The 12,339-nt window shown below is 46.3% G+C and overlaps 1 protein-coding gene across 1 annotated transcript in view; it reads left to right on the top strand.

Moving 5' to 3' along the window:
* Window positions 1-11,333, top strand: part of NRIP2 (nuclear receptor interacting protein 2) — a 341,008-nt gene extending 329,675 nt beyond the window's left edge. Inside the window, exons 5-6 of the mRNA XM_085652303.1 lie at window positions 3,266-3,318; window positions 10,025-11,333. Coding sequence (XP_085508429.1) covers window positions 3,266-3,318; window positions 10,025-10,120 — 149 coding nt within the window. The 3' untranslated portion in view covers window positions 10,121-11,333. The remainder of the gene's footprint in view (window positions 1-3,265; window positions 3,319-10,024) is intronic.
* The last annotated feature ends 1,006 nt before the right edge of the window (window positions 11,334-12,339 follow it).

Raw genomic sequence — 12,339 nt, 5'->3', positions numbered from 1 at the left:
CTTCTTTTTTTTTAAATGGGAGAGGGCCAGCAGCCCTTTACCTGGGTTGTTTTTGGCCCAAGGGCAGGCCCTACAAACAACAAAGGATGGGGGCACACGCCCCCTACTTTGTTGTTTGTAGGGCTTGCCCGCCGCCGCCACCCCCTTTATGGAGCCTTAAATGGCCCTGGGGACCGGGACTGCCATCCCCCAGGGCCGGCTCCTGCTATGTCCTGTGGTGCCCGCCCCTGGGACATAGCTGTTCGCTGTGGCTTGGCAGGAGCTTTACCACTCCTACCAACTCACAGCAAACATTCTACTTCCAGCAAGCAAGAGCTGACAAAATGCTCTTGCTTGCTGGAAGCGGAGCAGATTTGCTTTCAGACACAGAAAGCTGCATGTTTAGCGGGCCAATGTACAGGAAGCTCAGGGAGGGTGGCCACGCAGCCCCCATCCCCTATTCGAAAAGAAAAGGGCTGGGTCTTGGGGGATGGGGTCTCCCCGGCTGAAGTTTGCCTGGGGAGAGGGTCCGCGTGGCCCAGCTCCCCCATTGCAGAAAGGCCTGGCCCCAGGGGATGGGGTCCCGGGGGCGAATTTGGACCTGGGAACGTAGGCCATGCAGCCTCCTTTCCCTAAAAAAATAAAACAAAGCCCGGCCTAGGGGAAGTCACTGGAGGTCCAGCCCCCTTTCGCAACCACTCTGCAAAGGGGTTTCCTGGTGCACAACTTGTTGGGGGTTGTCCCCTTGGATGCAGAGGTTCCTTGGGGTGCCACAGTCCCTCCAGTAAGTCCTGTGCAGCAGGATTTCTGAGACGTCACAGGAGGCCATGCCTCCTTTCTCCATCACTCTGCAAAGGGGCCTCTTGGCGCACGGCTGGTTGGGTATGAAGTCCCCTTGGATGCTGAAGGTCGTTGGGGGCCAGGAACCCATCCTGTTACCTCCAGTAAGCCTCACACAGCAGGATTGCTGATAGATCTTCGGAGGCCACGCTCCCATTGTCCACCACTCTATAAATGCGCCTCCTGACACACTACTGGTTAGAGGATGAAGTCCCGTTGGACACTGAGGGTCTTTGGGGGCTTAGAATCCCTCCTGTTCCCCCCAGTAAGTCCCACATTACGGGACTGCAGAGAGCTGGTCGGAGGCCCTGCCTCCTTTCTCCACCATTCTGCAAACGTGACTATTAGTTAAAAAACAACGGAAATTCATTTTAAAAAAACCAATGGTTACAAGGATGTTATAGTTAGGAATTAAAATTTAAAAACCTCAGAAATTCACTGAAAAAAACAGAGGTTACAGGGACGTTATAGTTAGGCTCAGATTTCTCCCATACACAACCATTGAAATTCAGCAGTTATAGTTATCTGAGCTAACTATAAATTACACCCCCGCAATGCACTGCTTATAACCTCACTTATTACATCACTCATGACATGGTTAGTGACATCATTGATGACAACTCAAATGACATCACAGATGAAATCATCAACAGACCAATCTCACACACCCACTCACACCCCATATAACCTGTCATACGCTCACTCAGACACCCACACAACCAGTCGCATACCCATTCACTGACCCTTACAAGTACTCATATATTCACTTACTCATCCACAGAGCCATTCACACACCCACTCAGCCACTCACACAACTACTCACTCACTCATACAACTAGTCACTCAGCAATACAGCCACTCACATAGCCAAACATACACACCCATACAGCTACTACACACCCACTTATTTACCTATACAACCTCTCACACACCCACTCACTCACCCATACAGCCTCTCAACACAGCCACTCACTCACCCATACAACGAATCACACACTAACTCAAACAGCCACACAACCACTGACATACCTATTCACACATCCATACAAGTACTCACACACCTACTTACTCACACATAAAGCCATTCAGACAGACACATACTCTCCAATACAGCCACTCCCACACCAAATCACTTAACCAAACACTCACTCACCCATACAGCACACTTACACACCCAGTCACTCACTCATAGAGCCATTCAGACAACCTCTCACTCAACCAGCCACTCACACTCACCTACCCATACAGCCACTGACACACCCACTCACTCACCAATACAGCCACTCACACACCCACACCGCTACTCACACACCCACTTTGCCACTCAGACACTCACTCACACACGGATACACAGTCACTCACATATTATATGTTTAAAGTAGTATCACTCATTAGTGGTACACCTAGTATACTAATTGAACTTTTGTAGTAGCTTAGTATATACGTTTAACACTCGTAAATTCTTAGAAAACACTTACACTCACTGGATGATGTCATGAGTGATGTCATTGTGATGTCACTTACCATGTCATGAGTGATGTAATATGTGAGGTCATAAGCAGTGCATTGCACAGGCGTAAGTTATAGTTAGCTTGGGTAACTATAACTGCTGAAGTGTTAACTTTCAGCTGTTAAAATTTGAAAATGGTGACTGAAGTTACATTAGAAAGAAAAATGATTGCAAAATTCTGGGACTTGTGTTGTTGGCCATTCAGTTCCTGAAAGTCTGTGGGGTGGACCCTCCCCTTTTCATGTTTGTTGGGCTTGACATTAATAGTGAAAATCTATGGCTGCAAATCAGACATCACATGACACTCAGAAATCCCTAGCTATGGCGCAGGTTCCTGAGGCAAGCACCCCACATAATGGTAGTGGGCCGCTACTGGTGGCTCTGGTGTGCCCGAGTTGTGAGCATCAGTTAACTTAACTGCAGTCTACTAGGGGAATGCTTCAAGCATGTTGTTTTGTTGCTCCTTTCTGTATTTAATCATGAACGGGTGACATGGGGGGGTTGCTGACCTGATGGTGGTTCATACCATACTGCTCTGCCTTGCAGAAGCCCTTAGGTTTGACACCTACATGGTGTGGCCATTGTGGCATTGTGGACCATGAAACAATGTGGTTCATTGGTTATATACTGTATGCTGTTTACTTTGCTGCTTTACTGCTCTGTATGACGTCACACAGTGGCCTTTAGAGGCCAGACTGAGTGGCCCGGCTTTGTTTCCCCGGTAGATGGCGGTGCCATAAGTGGTGCTGCACCGCAGGTATGAACTTACAACATGCTTACAAAAATCTGAAGTTCCTCTTTTTGCAATGTTGTTGTTCGTGCAGTACAAATGTACACTCTTTCTCTCAACTTGGCTTGTTCTGTTGCCAGTAGAACCATATGCTTTTGTTGCAGCCATGGGCCAGTAGCTACTAACTAATCTTTTCATTTCCCTAGATGATGAAGCGCTCGAGTTTTCCTTCGGGCTTGAGACTCTGCTGTCACTAAAAGTAAGAAAATGTCAGTGATCAGTCACTGTGTTACTGCTGTCACTGTGTCACTGCGTCATTGCTCAGTCACTGTGTCGTGTTATTGCGTCATTGCTCAGTCACGGTGTCATTGCTCAGTCATTGCATCATTGCTCAGTCATTGCATCATTGCCTAGTCAATGTGTCGTTGCGTCATTGCTCAGCCACTATGTCATTGCAAAGTCACTGTGTCATTGCAAAGTCACTGTGTCATTGCTTAGTCATTGTTTCATTGCTTCATTGCTCAGTCACTGTGTCATTGTTCAGTCACTGTGTCATTGCTTAGTCACTGTGTTCACTTTTTCATGTATTGTCTTTCATTTCGAGTCTCTGTTCCCACGAGCACACCCGCTGCAGAGCCCGGAGTGAGCCTTGAGGTGAAAGCCCTCAGTGAAGCTGTTTGTTTGCACGGAAATTTGCCAGGACTTTCCACCCCAGAATAAAGTCCTGAAATATAGCGGAAACCAACTCTAGACCCAACAGTCCTGATGCACATGCAGGGGCGTGGCTTCCATTGATGCAGCAGGTGCAGTGGCACCAGGGTCAAGAAGCCAGAGGGACCCAGTGAACCCTGATTCTTGCCGTATTTCAAAGCCAGTTGTCCATTTCCTTCCTTGCACTAGGGCCCATGATGCACTGACTGCTCCACTGTGCACATGCTCGCGTCAGCATACTCTCTACCTTGCGTGCACCCTCGTGTCATCTCTTGTTACAATTGTCTTAAAGCAGTGATCACGTCACCAAACAGCTCTCTTTTGTACACATTCTCCCAGTTTGCTTTTCTTTTCTCGCATTTTTAACCCCTTCAACACATAGCTTTCCTATCTGGTTTACTTAGCATGCAAATCTCTCTTATACATTATGGTTCATATTTAATCTCCCATGTGCATAACTCTAACAGCGCTCATCTTTCAATATCTATGCATTTACTTCAGTATAGATCACTTCCTGTACATTGTGTCTTCAAATGTAATCTTTTTTCTTGTACATCAATTCCTTCATCACACAGGTTTGTTCGTCTACTTGTTTACTTCATCGTAAAATATTCTATCTCAGATTTATTCTCTTCACTTGTATATAATTCCTTCTGCATACAGCTTTCCTCGCCGCTTCAGCACACAAAATTCCTATATATGTTCTCATCTCAGTATACAGGGGCCGAAAAAGAAGCAGTACTCCTGTAAGTGCTCTTACACGCCTTTGTGAATCAGCCCTGAAACATCCAACTCTCAGAGGGTGCTGCATGCCAAGGCTGTCTACCAGTGGCGGCTGCTAGGTGGCGAGTGGGGGTAAAAACATATTTTTAAAAAGAAAAGACAACTTACTTGCTGAACGCCGGCTGCCGCTTCTCCTCCGTCCTGCCTCTGTTCCTGCCTCCCGGCAGCAGCCAGGCTCCCAGAATCCCATGGATCCCATGGCCAATCATGACTCTGCTGTCATTAGAATGACAGCAGCGTTGTGATTGGTCTGAACGGCTTGGTTTGGTGCTCAGACAGGGAGTCTGTGCATGTTCTCCACTCAGGCTGTGCAATACTGCCAGGTGGAGAACATGCTAAGTGCGCATGATTGGCAGGCCCAAGATGGCCGGCCAAACCATCATGCGCACTTAAGTGCACCAACCACTCTTCCCCTTGCTGGCTGTGACAACAGCCCAGCCCGACCCCGCCCTGTAAAACTGCCAGAGTACGGAAAAATAAAATGATAATAACATGTTTTATTTTCATTTTACTTTTACTTTTTCAAAGAGCAGTGGGGCAGCGCTCCTCTGCCTTAGCGGAGGAGCCACCGCTGCCTGCTGACTAGTCTTTATTCTACCTCATGTCTCATACCTCCCCCCTGCATCTTGCTCTTTAAGGTTCTTTCTCACCCTTGTTTTCACCCTTCATCTTTGTTCTTCTATCTTAGTCATACTTCATCTTTCTTGCTCCTTTTCCTGCTCTTCCTTTGGGTTAAAGTCTGATGACGAAAAATAGGCCCCAGTCCCACAAATTGAATGCTAGTATCGAACACTTGCAACCACCAGCACAAGTTGAGAATGCAAGTCTCTGGACATGCTTCGTGTCAGTCAAAAGCGTTTCTCTTCTGCAGTGGGTGGGGTGACATTTTCATAATGCAGGTGACATCTTGTGAATTATGCAAATGTTGCAAAAAATGCGCAAATTGTTTTCCAATTGCTCTTTTTTGTGTAATTTTCACCCACGGAAGAATGCATCAAACAGAAAGAGTCTTGTGGGAACACTAAAATGGAGCTTCTCCCCACCCCTGCACAGGCTCACTTGTGCATACTTCTCTGGTCTCCGGACACTTTTTCATTAACTGCACACAAAACAAGCATTGGCATAGCCAATAGGTCTCGCCTTTGGTGATGGATTTAACCCAGATCTCTTGACTGGGGGTGAATGTATGCATTGTCAGCATTCCGTCCATCATTTGTTTGTTGTAACGCTTTTCGCCCTAAGTGGGATGGGTATTCCCAGACGTGGGACCCGTGCTCACTACGCCACTGGAGTCAAGCTATCCTGGCTGATGACGGCTGATAGCCAGAAACCGGTCCTAGGATGCTTGATTCCGGTCCAGGGAAGACATGGCTTGGCAGTTCGGGCTGGACTGTTCCCATGAGGCACAGGGTCAAGACTGATTTGCATATGGCCATGTCTGAACTGGGGTGGTGTAGTGGGCAAAAGAACGATGGATTTAACCCAGATCTCTTGACTGGGGGAGAATGTATGCATTGTCAGCATTCCGTCCATCATTTGTTTGTTGTAACGCTTTTCGCCCTAAGTGGGATGGGTATTCCCAGACGTGGGACCCGTGCTCACTACGCCACTGGAGTCAAGCTATCCTGGCTGATGACGGCTGATAGCCAGAAACCGGTCCTAGGATGCTTGATTCCGGTCCAGGGAAGACATGGCTTGGCAGTTCGGGCTGGACTGTTCCCATGAGGCACAGGGTCAAGACTGATTTGCATATGGCCATGTCTGAACTGGGGTGGTGTAGTGGGCAAAAGAACGATGGATTTAACCCAGATCTCTTGACTGGGGGAGAATGTATGCATTGTCAGCATTCCGTCCATCATTTGTTTGTTGTAACGTCAGTATTTTGATAGCAGTGTCCCTCCTCCAAACACTTTAACATAAAATGCTAATTTCAGTATTCACATAAATGTGATGATCGCTCTGTGTGCTCAGCCAAGAGGCCAAACTTTGGATGAACATGTAGTCTGAACCACTGACAAGCACTGTGAGACACTAGCACAGCCTTCAGTCTCAGCTCCAAAGCTCTCAATTGTGCCCCAATATGAGCATCCAGCCACAGCCTGAGCTCACACAGACTACAAGAGGCCATTGGGTTTACTGTGGCACTATGTACACTCATATGGTGCATGAAACAACTTACAGAAACACTACTGGTATGGAACGCAGATTAAGTAAAACATCAGGGGCGTACGTTGGTCAGTAAGATTGGGGGGGTGAGCTTCAGATGTCCTTACCATCACTCTGGCACATAAGGTTAAAATACATTATAGAACAAGCAGGGTGCATGAGAGGGGCCTAAGGGGCAGTGGAAAGGGAGACGAATGGGGATTGGTAGGGGTAAGTGACAGAAAGCACAATATTTTTTGGGGGGAAAAAACATTTTGAAGTATTTCTAAACAGCGAGAGAGAGTGTGTGTGTGTTTATGTCTGTGTTGAGTAAAAATTCCTGGTGAAATTAGACAGACACCTCGTCATAACTGACTGAAAGCACCTGTGCCCAACTATTTATCACAAACTACATTTATAATGGGGTGTAACACCCCCCCTAAGCTATGCCCCTGTAAAGCATGAGAAATATAAACAGAGGTTGCTGTGTTGTCATGGGTTACCTTAAGGGTTTTTACAGTCATTGTATAGAAATTGATCTGTGTTTTTGCCTGGAATGTTAATGACATGAATAACAAACTTAACAAATGATTTCAACGTCAATTTTTAATTCCTACCAGGTATCAGATTTGACAAGACCCTCCCTGCTTAAAGCTGCTCTGCCAGGGCTTATCAAACACCAGCGCGATGCTCACTCTCATCTCTTGGCTGCTTTATCTTCACTCCAAATGTCCCAGCAGCTTCGGCTAAGATCTGATGCCCCAGCTTTCTCTTACATACTTTCCCGTTCCTGCACCCGGCTTTGAACATGCAGGCTTATTCTAGCTTCCCCTCCAATCATTGTCCTGCTACAACCTGTGTCTTAGGCATGTGTAACGAAAACATGCTCTGAGGCCTCGCAGGTGCATACCTGCAGAGCACATCAATGTCATGTACAAGGAACAACAGCTCTTTTATAGACACCTCCTGGCAGTGTCACTAGAAAACGAACGTATTCTCGCAGTTTGCAAACACCTAACGACGTCAGAGCTCTAAAGGTCTGCTTCACTTATGTATTTTAAGCAACACGATTACTTGGAACAGAGCTCTATATATTCATTAAAATGTCAGATAAATGTGTTAAATAAAGTTGCAATAAACATATGCTTTCTTGAAAATCGATAAATCACAATGCAATGTACTCTTATGTCCAATAACTGCACGCAGTGGAAACGCTTCTGTTTGTGATACTATCAGGTGGAGAGAGAAAGGAATAACTTCATGCCGTGTAGATATATGCCTCAGGGGGCCATGGGCTCCGATGTAAGCGAGGGGTTGGTGTAGCAAAAGACAGTCATAATCTGTTATGACTGAAAAAGCTGGTGCAGTTAGCCCAGGTGTCACTACACCTGCTGCACGAAAGATAGGCACGCCCTGCTTTGCTTTCGTCAACCGCTTGCTGTTGCTGCATGTCTGAAATAAAAGCAGACCGCCTTTGCCACTTAGGTAGACCCTGACAACGCAATTCCATCTCCACCACAGGCTATCGCACCCCACCCCACCTCTGGCTTGTGCCTGCAGCTCTCGGGAGCCCCCCTCGCCACCCCTTGCCCCCAGAGGCGGAGCGCGCCGGCTGAGGACTTCAGTGCACACATGGCCTGTGTGGCGGCGGCGGCCAGCTCCGGCTAGCAGCACAGCTGGGCGGCAGGCAGGCCCCCGCCCCCGCAGCCCGCTCACTCCCACAGCAGCGCAGAGCCCGCTCTACTGGGTGTAAAGCACATAAATGTACATCAATTTGTATCCTTACATGTGGATACTGCTATACATATGATGCTCCTAATGACCCACTGAAAATGCATGCAATAACACAAACACCCAACATCCTGACCATGCTTTGATGCGTTACACATGCAGGTGTACAATTGTCATACTACAGTGAGAAATAAGGTTTCATTATTTGGACACAGCTTGTCATGCAAATAAAGGCGGCATAAGCCGTGGCTGATAGTTCATCCATCAGTGTCATAGGACAACCATGGGAAACAAAGCTTTGCTGCCTGTAGCAGCAGCAGCGGCATGAAGATGCATGACTAATGCGAGAAACATATGAGAAAGGCCTATTTTCTATTATTTCCGAACTGAACAGGATACCTGTTTATCAGAAAGGCATGTCAAATGGCAACTGTTGGGGTATAAAGCGAGCAGCCATCCCCTGTGGAAGGAATTTCAGTGGCATGAAATGGAACTCAGTCACCTAATTAAACAAGCGCTCAAAGACAAGCGCGGCCCCGCGGCCGTGAAGGTTAAAGCGACGTGCACTCTGGACTTTCGGGTACATTTACGTGCTTCTAGGCAAACCCAAGGGGGTTTGAGTGGAGCGCGTCCAGAAACACCACGGTAGGGAACGGGGGCGTGGCTTCCAGGCTCAGTCCATCTACAGCATTTACCATATGGGAGCAAGCAGCAGCGGGCGCGATAATTGCAAACAGATGGCGCCACTGCTCGCTCCCGCAAGGTAAACGTCGTACATGCACGAGGGCACATTGGAAACAGTGCAGTACATGCACGAGTTTCCAAAAAAGTACGGAATGATTCCAAAAGGTCACTCTAAAGCAGCACTTGCGTGCTGCGTAGGAGAGACCTAAAAAACATTCACAAAAGAGATTCTGAGAGCCTCAGAAATTTGCTCTTACTGTGTCACATCAGCATTTGGTGCAAATGTTTGACTTTCTTATAATTCTTGGTTGCAGCTTCCCAGGAGTACTCGAATGTGTGGGGCTTTCCACATAGGGAAATGCAGCAAGTCTATTACTGTGTGTAGAAAAGTGACGTTCACGGTTATTTGCACTGATTAACGGTGTTCTTTGTATCTCCACTTTCCTGTGGAGAAACCCATTCTACCTCACCTCCACCAGTTTTAGTCCAGTCTCTCCCGGTTCCCACCCTGAAAACACAATTACTTCTGACCTCAGCAGAAATAAATCTGAGATGAAAGAGGTTGTTTTCCATTGTACCACTAAGCCGTAATCAGCAAATACATCACAGAAGCGTGAATTTACATTTTATTTTCACTTATGACAACACATGTAAAAATGTTGATTTACATATTCATGTCTTGTTACTGACTTTTGCTAATGTATTTCAGCCCTGTTGCTTAGTAGAAAGATAAACTTGAACATTTATGTACGTGACCCTTGAATGTGCTTGGCCCAAACCCTGGTTATTCTTGTAGTTTTTGTATAATAAGGAATCTGGTGAGCTAAAACTCTGCAGTTTGTGATTGCATTTTATTGCAGTGTGTTGTGTTTTAATAGCCTGTTTACTTGAGTGCCTGTCTTTTACTTCAGAGCTGCATTGACCTGAGTGAAGGAGTGCTCCAGCTGAAGGCCCTGGGCCAGGAACTGCCTTTCATAGACATCTCCCAAGATCATGACGGCCAATGAGAGATGAGTGGTGTGGTCAGTCTGCGAAACCCCAGTGGAGGTGAAGTCTGAGCGGAAGTCCAGATGCCTGAGTAGAGAAAATCTAAGGTGTTGTCAGGAGACACTTCGCCGTTCCATTCTTCGCACTCGTCACGGAATTCTAAAGACCGCTCTTCTGCCAGAAGCAACCAATGGGTCTCCCTGAGTGACACGCCGTCACTCCGACACTCTAGAGTGTTGCTGATGATGTCTTACCTTGTATTCCTTCATCTTTAATTCCTCATCACTGTCTACTGATTTCTGCTTCTCTATTATTTTGCACTTTGATGCACCACAGAGCGCAGAATCTTCTGGAAACGCTGCTGATCCCTCCAGATCAGCCGGCTTTCAAGTGGCAGCAGGCATAAGTCAGCCGCCTTCTTCAAACCCCTTTGAAGAGTCTCACCAGAGTCATTTGCTTTCCTTCTTAGATTTACCTGGAGAGGAATGATCATGACTTTTCCTGTGTTATGTTCATTCTCTGATGGTTAGTGGTTCAATGTCACAGATGGCAGATGATTTCTCTTCAGCTTTACCAGTGCCTCTACCAGCTCTGTCAATGGGTTCTCAAGGATCAAACATGTGAAAGATGGTTCTGAGCAACAGAAAGCATGGCCTGGCTTGGATTGTTGATCATCGATACAGTGTACGATTCAGGAGCAAACACTCACTTAAAATCCTGCTTGAATAGGAAGGGTCAACTATTGTTCGGGTGTTAGCTCTACTACAATAGCTTGGGCACTTCTGGACATGATGTGATGCATTGAGTCAACTTCACAGCGACCTCCGCTTCCACAATCCTCTGCTCACTATGAAAATGTCCTTGTCATAAAGTGTGGTAAATGTATTAAGCCAGCACTTCCTCTTGTAGGACTTTACGAACACAGAGCCCGACTAGGTTCATACATTTACTTAATGACCTAATTAAAAAATCTACATATTGTAAAATCTGAACACCCGTTTAAAATCAGCCCACAGACTGCCTTCTTTTTTTTAACACAAACTTTATTGCATTTTCTTTTTCATGACAAGCAGTAGGCCTTACAGGAGAATTGTTTCCATCAAGCGAATGAAAACAATAGAGTGGAGTCAATAACACAAATTAACGCTGTAAGTGTTGGCCTCTAAGTCCATTTGCGGCAGAGCAGCTATGGTAAGAAAAAACACAAAAATTACTTATTATAAACGACCCCCACTTGAATTCCAAACCAAACTAAAACCCTCTATGTGTCACCTGGGAGCCGTCGCTCAGAACCGGAGTCGGGGGGAGGGGGGGGTAGGGGGAAGTGTCCATGCAGGGGCAGTGCAGTACAATTATGGACCTTGTGAAAAGCGGTGGTGATGGAGCTTTGGCCAACATAAACCCAGAGGGGCATAATAAATGCCGGACCAATGTGTACACAGACTTCCTCCTTGAGCTCTCCTCCAGTCTGAACCTCAGTATGGTGATGGCCTAAGTATTGCATTCTGTGACATCAACTTAGGCTTCGGTCTTAAAGATGGAGCTCGGAAAAGTATTAACTTCTGCCATCTTTAGTTGGAGTAGGTACAGTAACATATTTGTTTTCTTGCATCGTAAGCATAAACTCACAATTTTTGGACTGTCCTTTAAAGTGTTTTCAAGTAGGACGGATTTACTGAATTGAACCAAGTTTGTTTTCTCAATTCTTGATGAACAAGCAGATGTGCTCAAGTGTTGGTACTGTCAATTGTGGAACAGTGGACCATGTTTCTAATCCAAGTGCTCCTTAATTGATCAAAATGTGTAATTTGTTTTTTCTGAGTTTTATATAGCGCGATCTTGACCCAAAGGTATCGGGTATCAGAGCGCTTTACATGAGCACCAGTTGCTTACACAAGGACACATTCATTTTTGTTAGGCACAGGGAGATTAAGTGATTTGCCCAGAATCACAGGATGTCGAACGTCATTGCCGAGGCTCAAACAGGTTCCCCAGATTTGAGATCGACCGCCCGATTGTTGGCTGATCTCTTTATTTTGCTGTATCCCAGTTCCCATTTCTGCTAAACTTGAGTTTTTAAAAACAGGCTACCACCACCACCCCCAGTAGTAGACACTATATGAAAAACTGTATTTTTTTCATCAAAACGTACTTACTAATTGGAGTATCACCTCCAACATGGTTCTGGAACGCCTGTAAAGCAGCCTAGTTAGGAGATGCTTTCATAACTTTGGTACAT

The sequence above is a fragment of the Triturus cristatus genome, chromosome 4_1 (assembly GCF_964204655.1).
Source record: "Triturus cristatus chromosome 4_1, aTriCri1.1, whole genome shotgun sequence".
NCBI lineage: Eukaryota > Metazoa > Chordata > Amphibia > Caudata > Salamandridae > Triturus > Triturus cristatus.
This window is presented reverse-complemented; position numbering and strand designations above follow the sequence as displayed.